Genomic DNA, 20,953 nt, shown 5'->3' on the forward strand with positions numbered 1-20,953 from the left:
ACACAGACACAAACACACACACATATACACACACACACAAATACAAGTTGCCTGTTTAACTAATTAATAAATTTTTGCTAATTTCATTGGAGAGCAAATGCTTTTGAATTATAAGCCTTTGCATGTATTTGTGTATATATGTGTTGTGGTTAGGTTTGTTTATTATCTTATATATTGATATGGTTCAGTAATTTTCACTATGCATGTGAATATCATGACTGGCTGCTTATTACTAATAGGTATTTTGTTTTGGTCAATTTTGAAAGATGTTTTATGGGGTAGGGCGTTCAGTGTAGCTTTCTGAAACTGTCTTTTAAACTAATTAAGAATTTTTGTTTGGTTTTTTTCATTGGAGAACAAGTATTTTGGTGTTATAGATATTTAAGTGTGCTTGTGTGCATGTTTCCATAGATAAATTTATTGTTATACTGTAAAATTCATCATCATCATCATCATCGTTTAGCGTCCGCTTTCCATGCTAGCATGGGTTGGACGGTTCTACTGGGGTTTGTGAAGCCAGAAGGCTTCATCAGGCCCAGTCAAATCTGGCAGTGTTTCTACGGCTGGATGCCCTTCCTAACGCCAACCACTCCGTGAGTGTAGTGGGTGCTTTTTACGTGCCACCTGCACAGGTGCCAGACAGAGCTGGCAAACGGCCACGAACGGATGGTGCTTTTTATGTGCCACCGGCACGAGGGCCAGGCGAGGCTGGCAACGGACATGAACGGCCTCGCCGGTATATTTGTGCATGTGAGTGTGTGTGTGTGTGTGTGTGTGTGTGTTTTCCATTTATCTTTGTGCATGTATGTGAGTTTAATTTGATCAGCTGTTTCTTGTTTCATTTTTGAGGATGAAGTTTAGGCCACTTGGTGGTTTGTTTCACTTCTGAGGGTGAAGTTTAGGCCACTTAGTAGCTGTCTTATCCACTTTGAGTTCAGACCATTTTTTGAAGATGAATATACATCTATTGTCTGCTATATGTTATGATTTCAATTCCTCTTGTTTAGGGAGCATGTGTTTTGTGTGATTATGTGATACTTTATTTTCTGGTGTACAGGAGGGAAATTCAGGAACCATTAATGTATGATTATGTATTATTTTACATTTTATATAAATGATTATTTTCTTTTAACTGTCAGATGCGTTTGGAAAGATGTGTTTCTTTTGTATATATTCCAAAATATGTTTTGGGCATTGTGGGTATTTACATTTGAAGATTCTACCAGTCACACCAGTGTAGATTTTTTTAAATCCATCATGTTGCTTAGTAGACACAGGTGCATGCACACATGCACACATGCACATGCACACACACACATATACACACACATCATCATCATCATCGCTTAACGTCCACTTTCCATGCTAGCATGGGTTGGACGATTTTGACTGAGAGCTGGTGAACCAGATGGCTGCACCAGGCTCCAATCTTGATCTGGCAGAGCTTCTACAGCTGGATGCCCTTCCTAATGCCAACCACTCCGAGAGTGTAGTGGGTGCTTTTACATGCCACCGGCACGGGGGCCAGTCAGGTGGTACTAGCAATGACCTCACTCGAATCTTTTTGCACATGCCACCAGCACAGGTGCCAGTAAGGCGATGCTGGTAACGATCGCACTTGAATGGTGCCTTTTATGTGCCACTGGCACGGAATTCGGTTAGCCGCTCTGTCAACGATCACACTCATATGGTGCTCTGTGCACCCCGCTAGCACGGATGCCAGTCATCGAATTTGATTTTGATTTTGATTTCACTTGCCTCAACAGGTCTTCGCAAGCAGAGTTTTAGTGTCCAAAGAAGGAAAAGGTATGCATAAGTGGGCTGGTTACGCTCCTGGCATAGGCCACGAGGTTATGGTCTCATTTGGCTTCCCGGGTCTCTCAAGCACAGCATATTTCCAAAAGTCTCGGTCACTAGTCATTTCCTTGGTGACTAGTGACCAAGACTTTTGGAAATATGCTAAATATATATATATGGAGGCATAAAATGAGGAAGGAAAGTCATGACAGCAGTATGTATTGAGAAATGTGTAAATGGACTTGATAGATTACTGGGTGATGTCTTAGAGAAATCACATTATTGTTGGTGATACAGCATTCTGTTGCAGCTATATGACATGTGTTTGTGACTAAGTGACATGTGATGACAATTCACTCCCGAACTGAAAGAGGTTCTCAGCCTCTGTATCATGAGTGGTTATGTGACCCACTCGTAATGAAAGCCAGAGCTTCCTTTGACCACTGCATAAAAAGTATTAAGAAAAAATGTAATTTAGATATACTTTTATTTTAGTTGTTTACACTATTTTATGCTTGTTTATTGTCTTACACAATGAACTGCAAAAGAAATGCAAATTTTTTCAAATGTCATTTTTGTATGGTAAATTCTGAAAATTTATTTTGCGGGTGTAAAAGTAAATATTCCAAGATATGTTGGTTTATGGCTGAGGCCCAAATTGCAGGTAACTTGTCAACCATCCCTGAAATGAGATGCCAAAACACAGCTGCATTGAATGCTGTGGGTGGCAGTCGCAAACAATTGTCATGAAAACCGAAATGCACAAGCATCTCGTGGAGGTTATGGGTTTAAAAATCAACTTGAACTGCGTTCCTGGCATTTGTAATTTGGATGCATCAGGTAAGCTTATAATGTCCATGTCAGCACTATCTATTGCCTGTAATAGGGATACAACAATACCAACAGCACTGCAGACCATGCCTGCAGAGGGCGCCCCCAGGTGACCATACTCAGGCAGGACCATTTCATCCACCTGCAACACCTCCATGATCACTTCAAACCAGCCAACGTGATAACTCGAGAGATGATTGGCACTGCACAGTGACCCATCAGCAATGACATGGTTTGATGTCAAGTGGCCCGTGTTGCCATCATCCTGCTTGAGGGCCTGTCCTCACCACCCATCACCATCAGGCATGACTACAGTAGGCTACACAGCACTGACATTGGTGACATCAACAATGGAGGTCGACAGTCTTCTCTAACGAGAACTGGTACTGTGTTGCCACCTCAGATGGTAGAGTGAGGGTGTTGTGTAGGAGGGGTGAATGCTACAGAGACACATGTGTCACGGAGAGAGAAACATGGGGTGGCCAAAGCATCATGGTTTGGGGTGTTATAGACCTGAATCAGAGAATTGGGCCTTTTGTATTCCAAAATGTTGGTGCAGGCAGAGGGAATGGCATCACAGCGCAGCGCAACGTTGACCAGATCCTAAGACCTAAGATCATACCCTTCTTCATGCATCACCATAGCCATGTGTTCCAGCAGCACAATGCTCCCTCCCATATGGATAGGGTCACGATAGACTTCCTGCATCAGTACAGTGTCAGAACCGCACCGTAGTCAGCTCTCAGCCCGGATTTGAACCCAACCGAATACCTAAGGAATGAAATCCAGAGATGGCTGAACCAGGTGGTCCCAAGGCCAACAACGCATGTGGAACTGGAGGCAGCTTTCCTCAGGGTGTGGGCACAGGTGCCAATGGCTTTTGTGAACTGTTTCATGCAGTCCATGTACCGATGGTGTATGGCTGTCTTGAACACCTAAGGAGGACATATACAGTATTGAACATGTCACACCCTACAATCTCGATGTGCTGGATCCACCCATTACCAGAACACATGACAACGACCCATAGACTGTGGTCAAAGTGCATCCATGAAACTGACTTTATCAGATTTATTCAAATTTATCTCTGACATAATGAAATTAAAACATATTTCACAGTCACACACGTCTTGCCTTTCTTTTGCGGTTGTGTACATTCAAAGTTCACAAATTTCCTTATTTAGATTATGAATGATATTCCTTTCGAAAATATGATTACGAAACTTCTTTGTAGATGATATTTTCTGTTTGGTCGACACTAATTTTCAAATCGTGGAGGCACATGGCCTAGTGGTTAGAGCAGCGGACTCGCGGTCGAGGTATCGTGGGTTCGAATCTCAGATCGGGCGATGTGTGTGTTTATGAGCAAAACACCTAAGCTCCATGTAGCTCCAGCAGAATGTAATGGTGAACTTCTGCTGACTCTTTCGCCACAACTTTCTCTCACTCTTTCCTCCTGCATCTTGCAGCTCACCTGCGACGGAACGGCGTCCCGTCCAGGTGGGGAACCTATACGCCAAGGAAACCGGGAAACTGGCCCTTTTGAGCCAGGCGGGGCTCGAGAAGGAACAAACAACAACAATTTTCAAATCCCTGGAGTCCGTTGCTCTACTCATAGCGATGTATAACTGGCAGTGTGTAAACATCGGAGTGGGTAAAAATACACCTACACGATCTAAAGCGTGGCCCTGTGCCTTGTTTGCTGTGAATGTGTGAGCGAAATCTTGAGGGTTACAAAAAACAAACTAAGACTTACCGCTCACTGTTCTATGCAAATAATGTCCGGATGTTCCGGTAGCGTGTGTTATTTTGATTGACAAAACTGAGATGTAAACAACAGCCACTTAGATTAGCCATTTCGAATCCTGCTCAAGACTGACACACTTCAATAACTACTAAGTAATCACACACTTTATATACTGACACACACTTTTCCCATTTTATTTTCGCTAGTAACCGTCCTCGCAACCCCCTTCATATCTACGATGAGCCCATGAACTATACGATGAAAATCCAGAGTTAATCCTTATCACCGGAATTTTAACAAAAAAAATCAAAGGTGATTTATTAATACAAAACCCAATATCTACTAAATAATCATACCTTTTCACATATTTTCCACTAAAAACCTTCCTGATTACCTTTTCATAATCCTGAAAAACATGGTGGCCATTGGTCTAGCCGTTGGACCATGAAGCGGAAACGGACAGACAGATGGACATAACACTTATAGTAACACACACATACATATACGATGGCCTTCTTTCAGTTTACGTCAACCAAATCCACTCACAAGGCTTTGGTCAGCCCAAGGCTATAGTAAAAGACAATTGCCCAAACAAATTTTCCGGACGCAAGACATGAGTCTAGGCAAAATATCATCTATCTTAATGCAAAACTGTAGCCGACAGCTTGGAGCAGACATAAATACATTCAGTACTGTTTTTTGTGTGTGTGTGTGTTGTGTGCGTGCGTTTGACCCAACTACTGCTTGGCAATCAGTGTTGGCGTGTTTACAACTCTGTAACTTAGCAGTTCAGCCAAAGATATCAATAAAATTTTTGTACCAGGCTTCAAGAAAAAAAAAAAGTACTGGAGTCGATTCATTCAGCTAAAAATTCTTCGAAACAGTGCCCCAGCATGGACGCAGTCTAATGACTGGAACAAGTAAAAGACAAAAAGATAAAAAATAAAAAAAACATATATGGAAAGCTTGAAATGAGGAGTAGATAGACAACCGACAACTGATGAAGGGCCGTTCTCTGTGTCTGTGTATTTAACACATTTGTTTTTGTACTTTATGTTGTTTACACAGTTGGTGATGTCCTGTACCCGCATATGCATATATATATATATATATATATATATATATAAGGAATTAATATATAAGTTCCATTCTAGCAAAAACTGTCTGATGAACGGCAACGAGAAACTCAGAGTAACAGATTTTGTTGAATTTTCTGCTGCTTAAAATAAAGCATATTACTCTACCACTGGTATTTGAGTACTCTTTTTTCCACCTTGTTTCACATTTATGTGTTTACTCCGGTATATATATATATATATATATATGGATCTTTTCGGTTTGACCGGCAGTTTTTTAAAATAATTTCCACATAACTAAACACTGTTAAACTTCGTATACTGGTAGAATGTGTTTATAAAACATCTTTTTCTCTTGGCTTTATTGAGAAAATTCTATAGTTTGTAAGATATTTGTTGGTTTTTTTCTTCAATTTCTGCAATTTCAACCAATCAATGATATCTATTGAGGTGAAAACATTCTGTGCTGTATGAATATGTCCCTCGTTTAAGAAACAGATTGGGTTTATTTACTTTTCTGAAGAAAAAAAGATACCCTTCCCTCCACCCCTAACCCTAACTATCTCTAACTCTAACCCTAAAACAGATTGAAATGCAATAGATCGATACTAGGGTCATAATTATGGGTAACAATTTCATATGACACCGTTAGAAAAAACTGCCGTTCAAACCGAAAAGATCCATATATATATACGATATATATATATATATATTGTATATATATATATATATTATATATATATATATTATATATATATATATATATATACGTAATGGGCAACTTTCAGTTCCAGTCTACAAAATCCACTCAGAAGGCTTTGGTCAGCCTGAAGCCATAGTAGAAGACATTTGCCCAATGTGCCATACAGTATGTATAAAGTAATAATGCTGGAAAAATATTACTTACAAATAAGTATTTTCCACTGTTTCTGCATTGCAAATGAAGATTCTCTCCTGTAGCAGTGTTGAATGTTTCTTTGAGAAATAGTTGGTAATGACTGTCGATTAAAAAGAGGACAACAATTAGCATGTCACTATGACACAACATTATTTTATTGGAGTCTATTTGATGTATGCTTTATCAGTTAAGCTTGTCAAAAGGTAAATTGTTAATGATAACAACAAAATTATTTTTGTCATTACCATTATCAATTATCTTTAATGTTGTATTTAGTGTTTTGCATCTTAAAATTTATAACAATGATGATTGGAAATTAGAGCTAGAGAAAGGAAAACTGAATGTGGAATGGAATAAGAGAAGAAACAGGGGCTGACATAAGAATGGGGTTGTCTGTCTATACATTGAAAAATGGGTGAGGGTTTTGAGTGGAAGTTGTCAAATTAACTGGACAATCTTTTATTGGATAAAATTTTGAGGACATGAAGAGATACTTTGTGGTTTGTTCCATGTTCTGACAAATGTCTACATGTTAAAGGAAATAAAAGAAGAAACAAATAAGAATTAAAATGGAAAAACTGGATATTAAAATTATAGAAAATAAATGAATAAGCACAGAGAACAATGGAAACCTAAATCATAGATAGTAGTATAGCTGGGAACAGTGAGAAGGGCAGTGAGGATGGAAGCTGGTGGGGTAGTGAGGAGGGAATGGGGGCAGTGAGGTGTAAGTGGGAGCAGTTAGGAGTAAGTGGGGGAAGTTAGGGGATCAGTTGGTGGGAGGAGTTAGTGGGCAGTTAAGGGAACAGTTAGGGGTGCAGTTAAAAGGAGCAATTGAGGGAGGGGGAGGGCAAAGACACTGTTATGGGAGTGGCACACTCTCTAACTATGTCACTGGTCAAGGATAAAAATAAGATGGACATAACAAGACCTTCAGCTGTCAACCTGAAGGTCATAGTGGCAAATACACATACATACACTTTTTTTTTTTACTTTGATATAGATGAGGGGGAAATGTTCATAAACAGAGGCAGAGAAAGAGTGACATGAAGAAGAGAAGAGATAAATGAGATGAGTCATTATGGAAGGAGGCTTTAAGCCAGATGGTTTGAGAGATTACAGGCAACTGGAGATGTAATACACACTGGGATGGGCAGCAGCAGGAAACAGCATAGACATTTGTAAGAGATTGTCGTGTTTGTGAATGAGTCTTTGCCAATTACATTAGATAACCATCTTTTGGATACATCTACGATGTGTGTGTGCGTGTAGTAACAGCATCATTCCAAATGTGTGAGTAGTACTCCATTGAAGATCTCTCTTAACCTTTTTAGAGGGTCAGCAGTTGATAAGTATTTTCTGACCCCCAAAGACAAAGGTTAATCTTTAAGACGCAGATTTCACTGTATTAAGTCCAAAGTATTACCAGGTAATATTACCAGAGATTGTCCCTCAGGTAGCTATCAACCCTTTCTACCAAAAGAATTTTTAACCCTTTAGCATTCAGATTACTCTGTCAAATGTAAAGCCTATTTAATTACATTGTTTTAAATTAATTGTACAGCATCTTGTAACTCTGATATTTCGATGATGACCCTGTTTATTTTTAGAATGACTTTGTAGGGTAGGTGTGAGAGGTCAGAGCTGGCTAGTTTGAGCATAAAACAGGAAGGCAATTTTGGCCTGATATGGCCAGTTTAAACACTAAAGGGTTAAACTCAATATTAGGGCAGTGAGCTGGTAGAAAATACTTAGTGGAATAAATACTTTGCGGCATTTTGTCTGTCTTAACATTCTGAATTCAAATTCCACCAATGTTGACTTTGTTTTTCATCCTTTTGGGGTTGATAAAATATGTAATAATGGAGGGCTGGAGTCAATGTAACCAGCTTACTCTCTCCTCCAAATTTGCTAGCCTTGTGCCAAAATTTGAAATCAGTTTTATCAGAGACTGTGAGGTCTAATATTGACAGCAACTATGAGTATTTAGTTATGGGATAATGAAGATTAGAAAGGATGAAGATTAGCTGAAGAGAAAGGAAGGTGCTGGGTTTAAAAGTGGTGCAATGGTCTAGGAAGTATTTGAAGGTGAGAAGACCATAATTGTATGTGATAACAGGGTTTCAGGATTTAATATTAAAAGTGTTCTGGAGAAAGGAGGATCCAAGGATGAGGGAGGAGTTGAAAAGGCAAATTACAGGATTAGTGACATAGATGGAGGGGGAGGGGGAGGAAAGAAACAATGAATAGGAAAATTCTATCAAGCCATTTGGAAGTGTGACGGGGCAATTGCTAACAGAGATGATGATGAGGCCAGCTGCTTTGATTACAGTATTATTGTAGCAGTGGAGTTGTAAAAGCATGGCGTGTTGAGCTTGGGTGGTGTTGAGATAGTAAATCACTTAGAAAGGTTGAAAAGGTCCACCATGTGGTAGCAAAATCTGATAGTATCCAGGATTTCAGATTAGCCTGGAGTTGGTGTCCAGTGGGTGGTTGACAACAAAAGATATATAACAAATACTTGAGCATACAGTGCCAACAGCACTATTTGATATGATTTTTTTTATCTGAAGATGTTTGGGCAAGGGGTTAGTTCTGGTTACCAAGAAGTTTCAACTGACAAGTTTGCATACTACAGGTTGATAAAAACATTAGGAACATTGTAAATAACTTTAGCTTAATCATGTACTTTGTCATGTATAAATAACTTGAGCTTTGCCATGTAGTTTACAATGTACTTCATAATGTACTATAGATAGCCTTTGGTTCACATACTTCTTAGCCAAAAATATCTCCCCAGAAACCATATGTTTTTGAGTTCTCTTTCATTTCGTCATCAGTTTAATACAAATCTTGTTGAGACATGAACAGCCAGGAAGTAGTAATGCAGTCATTAATTTACAGATCCCACCCCACCACCTCAACCCATTCTGCAGAATGTATTACTTTCTTATGAATTTCTCACAATGCAATAATCCTCAGCTTTCCAAACTCAGCATAAGAACACCAATCTCACGCAGTCTATTCCTTCTCTTAAATCAGAAGTGATACCTCAACATTTCTTCCTGTCTCTTTCCCCTTTTTGCAGCTGTTTTCAATGGGCAAGTTACTTGTTATTTTTGCCATTTCTAGTCTTCCATAATCGTTTGTTTTGGTCTTTCACTTACACAGTTATGTTAATACATTGGTTTTCAGTATATTTGGCCATCATTTGTAGCTATAGCTGAATCTATAAAACAAGATCCCATTGACTGAATGTAAATGTGTGCCAAAATGAGCAGATCTAACAAAGGGAGCTTGACTATTTTCATTGGCTATAAAATATCAGTCAGTATACTCAGAAATTTCCTAGCCACTTCTTCCCTGCAGCCCAATGTATATTATATAAGGAAGCTATTTTTGGAAATTAATCAGAAAGAAAAGCTAGTTGGCTCTAGCTCATGGTTGATCTCTGAGCAAATGTATTTTAACATGTGCATACATTCTCTTTTTATTTCTCTCCCACTTCCTGCAGTGACCAGCCAACAAACAGCACATTGACACACACCCTTTCACTTGTTTAATCTCCCTGTCAGACAACACAGAGGTGTTTCCACATGCAAATGTGAACTGAACTTAACTGTTGTTTTCTAAACATTACTTTATGAAAAGAAACTTTTCTTATTTAACAGAATAAGAAGGTTTTAAAGTTTCTTATTGTTGAGTGGTGGAAGAATTCACAATGTGTTGGAGGAGAATCCAAATGAGAAATTGATAGAAAAGATTATGTGGAGAATAACATTTTATTCAAATGAAAATATATTATTCATCAAGGCACTTTGATCTGATAGTTTTTATAATAAGTGTTGAAATGTTCTTTCCTAATAGGTTTCTTTCGGTTATGTAAAGAATAGTGTTAACAAAGTAGTTGAAATTTTTGTTAGGACAGAGGGTTTATGCTGAATTAAACTTGTTAGATCGATTCATCTCAGGATGCAAATTCATATAAAAAATGAATTTTGCCAATGAGATGAAATATTGGTTTCACATTTTGGCACAAGGCCAGCAATTTTGATGGATTGGATAAGTTGATCACATCGACTCCTGTGTTCAACTGGTAATTATTTTATCAACCCTGAAAGGATGAAAGGCAAAATTGACCTCAGTGGAATTTGAACTCAGAACATAAAGATAGACATAATGCTGCCAAACATTTTGCCAAGTATGCTAATGGTTCTGCCAGCTCACCACCATAATGGGATGAAATATTAAAAATTTTGGCTATGACAAGGATCTCTTTAGAGATTGGGATATCAACTATGGAAGACTAGTGATGCCAAAATCACTACTTTTCCTTATTTTTTTGTCATTCTCTATTGGGCCATCTTGTCCAATATAAATTTTAAAAGATGAAGAAAACAAAACTTTGTTGAATTAAAATTTCAGTTTTTTTATGGATGTCCTCCTTATCTTCCTGTTGTTAAATACAAATGACCACATTCATATTTGTTTTAGCACTTGATTAAAGTTTATTAACAATATAAAGTAGTTAAACATTTTCTGAGATGGATTCTTAGAATTCTATCTATTCTTGGATCTTTTCGGTTTGAACGGCAGTTTTTTCTAGCGGTGTCATATGAAATTGTCACCCATAATTATGACCCTAGTATCGATCTATTGCATTTCAATCTATTTTAGGGTTAGGGTTAGGGGTGGGGGAAGGGTATCTTTTTTCTTCACAAATGTAAATAAACCCAATCTGTTTCTTAAATAAGGGACATATTCATACAGCACAGAATGTTTTTTTACCTCAATACACATCAGTGATTGGTTGAAATTGCAGAAATTGAAGAAAAAAAACAACAAATATCTTGCAAACTACAGAATTTTCTCAATAAAGCCAAGAGAAAAAGATATTTTATAAACACCTTGTACCAGTATACGAAGTTTAAAATTTTTTAGTTACCTAGGAATTATGTTAAAAACTGCCGTTCAAACCGAAAAGATCCCTATTCTTTCCAAACATCAAACACATAAATATTTCTGACATGCTCTTATTTCCTCTATGATATTTCTGCTCCACTCATGCTACCATAGGAAAATGGATGTTAAATGGGCAGATGGACATCTTATAGATTTTTTCCCAACGACTACTTTATTTAACTCCAGAAAATATATTCATCTTGAAACTGAATACATAATTTCAGTGTTCTGTTTGCATCTTGCCCTAATAAATCCATAAGAATTGTGGTTGCAATAAAAACAAATGTAAGGTAAATGCCGAGACAAAGGAAAATCATCAACATTTCGGAATTGATAGTTTTCTTTTTCCTTGCTGCAATTACAGGTACTTTTATTTACTTTCAGTTTTATTACTATAGTATTTCATTTGGATTACTTGTTGTTGAGTGAATTTGGATCTTTTTGGTTTGAATTGCAGTTTTTTCTAGCGGTGTCATATGAAATTGTCACCCATAATTATGACCCTAGTATCGATCAATTGCATTTCAATCTATTTTAGGGTTAGGATTAGGGGTGGGGAGAAGGATATCTTTTTTTCTTCACAAATGTAAATAAGCCCAATCTGTTTCTTAAACGAGGGACATATTCATACGGCACAGAATGTTTATTACCTCAATAAACATTAGTGATTGGTTGAAATTGCAGAAATTGAAGAAAAAAAAAACAACAAATATCTTACAAACTATAGAAATTTTTCAATAAAGTTAAGAGAAAAAGATATTTTATAAACACATTCTACCAGTATAAGAAGTTTAAAATTTTTTAGTTACCTAGAAATTATGTTAAAAACTGCAGTTCAAACCGAAAGGATCCGTGAATATAAGGTAAAAACAAGAAAATGACAAAATTAGAGGGAAAGATTTTAACATAATTGTAATTATCATAACACTTGAAAGGAAAGGAAAGAGTCCTTTACTTTTCAGATGCTAGTCCTTCATCAGAAAAAAAAAAGAAAAAATGGAAAGAAATTAATTTATTTTATATATTTTAAAGACTTTTGGAGGTTTTTAGTTGTTTCTACTCCTCACACAAGAATAAATGAAAAAGCTCATTGATGGCGCCTAAATGGTAATTAGAAAGTTACGTATTTGAAAGTATATTCAATGTTATTCAGTAAATTGGGCAGCTAAAATATATTTAGGACCACGGAGAGAATGCAACATGGAAGATAACTCCAGACAAACTCCACATCTCTATGAAGTGTCTCTTAGATCGCGTCTTGAAATTTTTACAGCTTATCAAAGGACATTTAAGTTAGTATTGACATGTTTAATGAGGGAAGCATAGAAAAGACAGCTAAAATTGTAGGTAAGAAAAAGATGGGAGTGGAGAAAGGAAGAGCAAATCTGTCGAGTAAATTTAATTGTTACGGGAGATAACTCCGGCCGATACTGCAATTCACCGCTTAAGAGGAATTAAAGGCGGAAGAGGGGTATAAATAATTGCATAATATTATACACTGGTTCACATAGAAAAGTAGAGGTGTTGACATCGTAACTATAAGAAAACACAACACGTTGACTGTTTAATGTTCTAATTATTAAATATGTTTTACTTACATTACACTTTAAATGTCAGAGCATAAAGTCCAACACAAATTTAATCTTTCAGTGTTTCTCTTCTTCCATACCAACATTTGTTATTAAATATCGATTTCTTAGCTACCGCTTAGGTAAAATTACAGAGAGGCTACACTTCGCGAAGTATGATTTAAAAAAGCATGAAACCCAGCCGAAGCAGCCTTACTGTATTTACCGATGAAACAAGTAATGTTAGTCACCAATTAAAGCTGTTTTATCTAGAGTATTTCAATATAAATTGTCTTCGTAATGTTCTTATCTACAAAACTAAAGCGTTATGTGATCACTAGAAATAGCAGCCACATTTTTCTTAAATCACAGCCTATTATCGAAAATAAAGGGCACACTTAGCAGTGTATACCTAGCGACACATCTTTGATCATAACTCTTTAGGACCTAGACAGACCATACGAAACACTAGTACAATTACTGAACCCTCATACATACATATATAGATAGATAGATAGATAGACAGATAGATGATAGATAGATAGATAGATAGATAGATAGATAGACAAATAGAAGATAGATGATAGATAGATAGATAGATAGGTAGATATATAGATGATAGATAGATGCGAATATGTGTGTGTGTGATTTTCAGTTCATCATCCAGAAGTTAAAGAAGTGTTTTCTCTCTATACGACTTAAGAGTTTTAATTAATTTTGTTTTCGAACAAACTATACAACTGCAGCCGAGTTTTGAGCGCCAATAGCGCGGGGAAAATCCACACCCCCACTTCTGTTGACGTATTCTAAATTTGTCTAATATTTATGTATGATTGCGAGCATAATAATTTCGTTTAAAGGTGACGTGGTAAAGGGTTGATGTGTGACGTTTTATGTGGTAGAGATAAAGAGAAAGGGTGACAGAGAGGTGAAGAATTAAGGAAGCAGAAAGGTAGACAACACTGACATAGGGGAAATCGAAAAGGTAACAAAAACAATGGCTAACGTTATTGGTGTTACGTCATGTTCATGTGATTAATATTGGCCAATCAAACGTAAGAAACACTCTCGTAATGAGCAGAAGGGAAAGTACTTTCCAGGAATATCGTATCCGTATTTTACTCGAAGTACTTAAATAATTCATTGGTGGATCACATTTTTGTTTTAAATGAGTAACTTATTTTAAACAGTAATTGGGATTTACATTTCATATTTTTCAATTGAGGCGATTCTTCATTAGCTTTATATTGGAAAAGCTATACGAACCAGTCATGGATAATATCTCTGTCAGTAAGTGCCTTCTTAATAAATGTAAATATTAGCAATATTAATGTTCAACTACGAATTAAATTATCTCGTATTAATACTTAAATACGTTTTTTCTTTTCAGTATCAAGTTGTTCTTTGCTCATAATATATTTCGATCTCTGTGTAACATTTCGGTTTCATGATCAATCATTACACTCCAATTAACTACATATAGGATACAATTATATATATTCTGTTATCAAATTTAAAACCTTCATAGATGATTTATCAATTACATGATGTTGTTTTATCAATTATTTCGCACTAAATTCAATGTCAAGAAATCTCATTTTCGAGCAGACAGGGTTTTCGATTTCCGGTTTCGTGTTATTTTCATATTGATGTTTTCGTTTATGTTATCTCTATACGTTTATTTTATTTTCATTTCGAGCGATCTATGATTATTATTTAAAATATAATTTTACCTAAAATATTAGCGATCAAGTAGTCATAAACCACCCAAAGCATCTGTTTGTGTATGTGTTTACACATTCTAATTAGCTTTACCAGGTGTCGTTTGTCTTGAAGTTAGACTTAAGTGTCATGTTTTACGTTGTTATAACTACTTCAACCCTATTAATAACCGATGAATTAACTATTTGATACTCTAAAATAATAGATGCAGTAGTTATGTCGATCACCTATTCTTTCCACTTTCGTTAAAAAGTGCCTATATATAAACGAGAAAAGAACATCTCTTTATAATACTGAAACTAACGTGTGTCATAATGATGTCTGATCTACGCATAAGGCCACAGATTTCGGAGGAAGAGTTCGCCGATTAAATTGATGGCAGTAATTGGAGGATACTTTATTTCATCGAGCCCGAAAAGATGAAAGGCTAAGTTGACCTTGACGGGACTTAAATTCGGAATGTAAAGAGTCGTAGCTAAATGCTGCAAGACATTTTATTTGACATTACCGATTCTGCTAATATATCGACCCATCTGTGAATAAATAATAATTACTTTTGACAGCTGCTTTTATAGGGAGGAAGTATTATCGATTAAAGTGACCACAATATATTTGATCGATTTTGGATGAAGCCATGGGAAGCAGATCTGATTTTAAGAGAATTTAGACACGCACATACACAAAAACCGGAAACGCAAAACATATAATTTCCTTTAAGGTTCAGTAAATTAAGTGAACTGTTGTAATTTTGTCATCTGAATTCATACTACCGTTCCAGTAGGAAACAATGCTTTGTTTTCGTCTTTAATAATTACAAGATGTATTTTTCTTGTGACACATGTACATAATATTTACATATTCCCTGCTCGGCGAAGGTAAAGAATACGCACACCTGATGTTTAGGGTTAAGGTTACGCCGAAAATGGGTGAATTGCGCATTCTTTAATTCTGCCTTTGGCTGTATACCTGACGTTGCCCAGGGTAAAAGGTTGCTAGAAATAACCTAGGATTGTATTAATAGAACACTATTGCATTTTAAAATGGTTATCAGTGATTTAAAGAACAAAATTATTTTCAATGCACGTTTAATAGTCCGGTGTCCTGCTAAGGTGATCAATATTAATTGTATATCTCGTAATTTCAGTGTGTAAATAGCATCTATACTATAACGAAATATATATAACTTAAACGTGTTAAATAAAGTGAATGCGAAGATAATTTTATTTTCATTTAAAACTGCTACAGAAGATTATTTTATTTTATTCTTGAAATTCTTTAATTCGTAAAATAAGTTGGAAAATGTGGAGGAACGTGAATATTAGCCGGTGTAACCTATCTATTTATAATTAAAATCATTGTAATAATGTGCGGAAACGAGGGTGCTCAGAGAAACCCACACATTTCAAATACTGGAACTGTATGTAATACATGCAGTGATTAAGAAATGACATTAAGATATGGAACAAACCCTAGCGTATATAAAAATAGATCTGTACCCATCGTGGCTTTAATAATTCCGAACATTTTCATACCAGCACCTCAGGATATTCAGTATTTTTAGTTTTATCTACAGGGGGCACAAAGAAAAATATTTGGGGGTCTTCCAACACTTGAATATCATATGTAAAGTTAGCCATTAGAAAGCACTATTTATTACTCAGTGTTCTGAGTATGATGATAAACCACATTTGACAGAAAAGCCTCTGATCGGAAGATTGGATGTTCTGAGGAGTGTGGAATACCCTCTTAATTGCCGTTGTTCCAAGGTTCATCCTGACCCAGGTTGGTAACACCTGGTATGGGCAAATAATGAACCCAGCAGAGGAAGGTCACTCATCAACACCCCAATGCCACTAATAGGCTAGGCTAGCAGAAGAGCAACTTTGACTAAAAATCACCCTGCTAGTCGGTTTGACCGAGGAAAGCAAGGCTTCATAGATTGGGACCTATAACTTCAGAGTTGAAATCCAAATGTCTGTATTCTTGGCAGATTGGTGCAACTCCTTGTTTGACTTAGCATGTCACACAAGAACCTGGAACCATAGTGTGTGGGCTTCAACCTGGCAAGCTGTCATTCATCTTAAACAAATTCAAATCAACAGCTCATTTCAGCCCATCCCGTCCATCTTCTGCTTCATTCTTGCTGCCTAAATTTTCAAAAGTCCAAAAAGCGATGGCATAAGTATGTCAGGAGTAGACTGTAGTCTAGTCATTTATTACTAAAAATACAGCCCAGCAACTGTTAGTGTTTTCCTTTGAGATTTGTTATCTGACATGGTTAAGTCAGAAACTGAAATCACCTAAATCAACATGCCACATCTCCCAGTGAAAATTAGTAGTCTTACTGACATTTAGCATAAGTTTCTTAATAGCTGTTCTGTGCCAACATGGAACCTTAGCTGCAGCATTATTTGGGATTTTTTTTTATTTTTGATAACTGAAATTTGTTGGGCAGGAAACTTAGAAGTTCCAATGGATTAAAAGTTTCAGCCTTAAAATTAACTATATCTTCCTGATCCCAAACAGTATCTGTTGCAAGAAGACTGTTTCCTAGAAGTTCCTGCTGCGGCATCCAAACATTATTTTTTTGCTCCATCACTTGTGAGTTAATGTTGTTGCATGTTGAAGAATACCTTCAATATCAATTTATCTATTATCTTCACCATTGCATTTATAGGAGGTGGGTTCATATTGCCATTACTAATAAGAAGAAATTTTCCCTCCTCGACAAGTAACAAATTTTTTGCAAAATGACCTCTCAGCTGTTCTTAAAATGATTGACTTTTATGTTTGCATATAAATTTGACGATTTTAACATTGGTTCAAAGTGATCATGATTGAAAACAAACATGGATTTCATCAATTTTTATTCTGTTTTAGACCACTGACAGGTTCTGATAGAAGTCACCTAGTAATACTACTGCTACTTATCCCATTTCAGATCCATTGTCCTGCAATGGTCTGTCCAGGGAACTTCTGGGTTCTCTTGTGAGCAATTATACATTTTTCTCAGACAATAATTTAGCATCATTTAAGTGTTCTTGTGAGTGGGTACATCATTTGTGCCTAAGCCTTATGGGAGTTTGAAAGCAGAATATGTTGTACAGCAGCCAGGAAGGATTGTAGTAGCAATACTTGAAGAAACAACTGCAGTAGCCCTCCCTTTATGTTGATGGATTTTGGTATGCATTAGATGGTCTGGAATGTCTTTGTAGTTCCATCATAAAGGTACATTGAGGAAAGTAGTGACTATGAAAATGTACTAATTGGTGAGAGAGTGATCAGCAGTCATAAGATCATTGAGGTCAATGTTTGGTAAAAATATTCTGTTTCTGCTAAGTTTGTTGCCATCGATGTTGACCTCTGTTATAACCAATGTTTAGAGGAAATTCATAGAAATGACATATACTGCCTTTATTCTTTTACTTGTTTCAGTCATTTGACCATGGCCATGCTGGAGTACTGCCTTAAAAGGGTCCTTTTTAGTTGAAGAAATCGCCCCCCCCCCGGACTTATTCTTTATGAGCCCAGTTCTTGTTCTATCAGTCTCTTTTGCCAAACTACCAAGTTACATGGACATAAAAACACCAACATCAGTTGTCAAGCAATGATGGGGGGACAAACACAGACATAAAAACACACACATAAATATATATATAAAATAGGCTTCTTTCAGTTTTGATCTACCAAATCCACTCACAAGGCATTGGTCAGCCAGAGACTATAGTAGCAGACACTTGTCAAGGTGCCACGCAGTGCGACTGACCCCAGAACCTTGAGGTTGGGAAGTGAGCTTCTTACCACACAGCCATGCCTGTGCCTTTATTTGAATTAATTTTGAAAAATCTTTCCTCTCACAATATAGAAACGTTTCTCATGGCTCCAGCAGACAAAACAGAAAAGGCATTGCCCTGAAAGACTGTGAGGGAAATATATTGGAAATATAAATATAAATACCAAGAAAGCAAACTCTAGTTTCTTATTGTTGAATTTTGCCAAAAATCTCAGAATAGTCTACTTTCTGGTGTGTTTTAAGTTTCATTATCATTTGCATTTGCTATTGACATGTCAACATTATATGATACCTTGTTCAGAGATTTTATTGCCTGATTCTTGACTTCAGTGTATTTAGATTAAAGAAGGCTGTATTTTCTAATTTCTTAGCCATTTGTATCCTTGAGCTTAATAATGAACACTGTATTGTAGATATTATCTATGTATTCCCTGTTTCTATACCAGAGTCTATCTGTTGAGTTTGATACTTGAAATCTTGGCAAGGTCATCATGGTGCTGAACCAATGCTAAAATGGGTTGGATTGTTGACTGCATTTTAACAGTAGTGCTAAAAGATTCCTCTGATTAAATTGCAGCCAACTAGGCATCATTTTCTTGTAATGGAAGTATGAGGAATGTAGGTGGTACAAACTTCCTCATTTACTATATGAAGATCTTGAAATGAATTTGAATGCATTATTCTCAGGAGAAGTTGTAAAAAGGAACATTAATGTTGAATGATGGCATGTACGATAAACTGTCTTCCAATGACACTGTCAAAATTTATTGTTAGGTTGGCTTTTATTAGTAGTGCCTTGCTTTCTTCATCTCCATTGCTTGTCATTCCAAGTATAGTAGGATGATAACCTACCATATATGGAATATTTCAAGGATCATAATGACAGTCCATCTTGACAAGGGCTGAAATTCCCTTGGATTATGTGTTTGCAGTTGTTGGAGTGAAATAAACCAATTGGTAATTTTCCAAGAGGACAGCAAGTTGTAGAGTGCTGCATTATCTTCATGAATGGGGAGGATGAAAAAGTCAAGACAGACTCATTCATGCCTCGTTGCAATTGATTCAGTGTCCTTGCTGGAATTGGGTAACTTCATTGCAACTGTTTTGAATCATCTGAGAAAACATTGCAATGATAGATGCTATGATGTCATATTTGCAGACAGATGAACTTTATTGTCTTGCAGCAGTTAACACTGTATGCATTACATTTTTAGTTATTCATCTGTTGTCAATATCTTACTGTCCAGTTTAAGGCAGAATTGTTAGCACACCAGCCAAAATGCTTAGTGGCATTTAATCCGTCTGAGTTCAAGTTCTACAGAGGTCAACTTTGCCTTCATCCTTTCAGGGTTGGTAAAATAAGTATCAGTTGAGTACTTGAGTTGATGTAATAGACTATCACCCTCTCCCAAATTTCAAGCCTTGTGCTTATATGAGAAAATAATATCATATTGTCCAGCCAAGATTTAGTAGCTTCAGTTCTTTATTGTTCCTTTCTAAGAGGAACTACTTTAGCCATTTGGGTCTCTAAGGAAACTGTTTGATGCATTTGTTGTCTTCTATGCAATGTGAATTCTTGCTGATATTACCTCAAGGACCATGCACCATCTGGCTTTTAACAGTAATGAAGAGCTCTTTCTCCTAGCAAGAATGTTGTAGCTCAACATGTATAATGGAGTCAATTTCCTTGGAGTGAATCTTGTTTGTTAACCAGATCAACATGTATGCATGTGGTGGCCCTTCTTATTCTGCGAGAGGGTAAATTAAATATTGTACTATATCAGTTTATTGGAATGAAAATTCAAGGCAAATTTTAGCCTAAAATAAATATATTTGTTTGTAACTATGATTTGAACTTGCATTCTTAAAATTTGGATCCAAATTTAAATGAATCAAAATTGGTTGATATAAAGTATGCACATACTAGAAATAATGAGAGAGAGAGCACAAGAGAAAAGTGGAATAGATAACAATAGAGAGTGAGAGGGAGAGAGAAAGGAAGAAAAAGACTTGGAAGAGCAAAAATTTTCAATGAGAAACAGAAAGTGAGGTGGAATAGCAAAGCACAAGAAATTCATCACAGTATTGACCGTTCTATACTAAGAAATACTATTCACTGTCCCCCTCCACACTCTATATATACCCAGGTTTTCCCCCACTCACTTCCCCATCCCTCCGCACACTCTAATCCTGTACCTTTTGCAATATCTTGCCACATATTACAACCTTCGAACCTCAAGGGTATGCCCTGGCACATGCCACCATCTATATCTCCCTCTTTCTTTACTTAACCATCCCATTTATATTCTGATCCCTGTCTGTTGTGAGTATACCCGGCACTTTGCCACCATCTATGTCTCACTTTCTTTCTCTCTCTCCTTCTCCTGCACTTCCCTCAGGTTGGGTAACCATGTATCTCCTTGCAGCAGCACACCTGTTTCTGTCTTCATTCTTGATCTCTCTCTTTCTCTCTCTCTCTCTCTCTCCAGGTAACCTTGCACTTCCCTACAGCAAGACACCTGTTTCAGTCTCTCTGTCTCACTATAAGCCTTTAATCAT

At 36.7% G+C, this 20,953-nt stretch overlaps 2 protein-coding genes across 8 annotated transcripts in view; one reads left to right on the top strand and one right to left on the bottom strand.

The window, feature by feature from the left end:
* Positions 1-20,953, bottom strand: part of LOC115217076 (carboxypeptidase Q) — an 83,660-nt gene that overhangs the window by 36,943 nt on the left and 25,764 nt on the right. For 2 of the 7 annotated variants that reach the window (XM_036507687.1, XM_036507683.1), the window contains exon 2: positions 6,359-6,449. In XM_036507687.1, coding sequence (XP_036363580.1) covers positions 6,359-6,386 — 28 coding nt within the window. In that variant the 5' untranslated portion in view covers positions 6,387-6,449. Of the gene's footprint in view, positions 1-6,358; positions 6,457-12,909; positions 13,422-13,885; positions 13,983-20,953 lie in introns of those variants that run through there. The other 5 variants (XM_036507686.1, XM_036507688.1, XM_029786665.2 and 2 more) reach the window with 5 other exon arrangements.
* The window catches only part of LOC115217075 (putative transcription factor p65 homolog), a 60,018-nt gene continuing 53,112 nt past the window's right edge, over positions 14,048-20,953 (top strand). Inside the window, exon 1 of the mRNA XM_029786663.2 lies at positions 14,048-14,169. Coding sequence (XP_029642523.1) covers positions 14,151-14,169 — 19 coding nt within the window. The 5' untranslated portion in view covers positions 14,048-14,150. The remainder of the gene's footprint in view (positions 14,170-20,953) is intronic.

This window comes from Octopus sinensis, linkage group LG11 (assembly GCF_006345805.1).
Source record: "Octopus sinensis linkage group LG11, ASM634580v1, whole genome shotgun sequence".
In the NCBI taxonomy this organism is placed as follows: domain Eukaryota; kingdom Metazoa; phylum Mollusca; class Cephalopoda; order Octopoda; family Octopodidae; genus Octopus; species Octopus sinensis.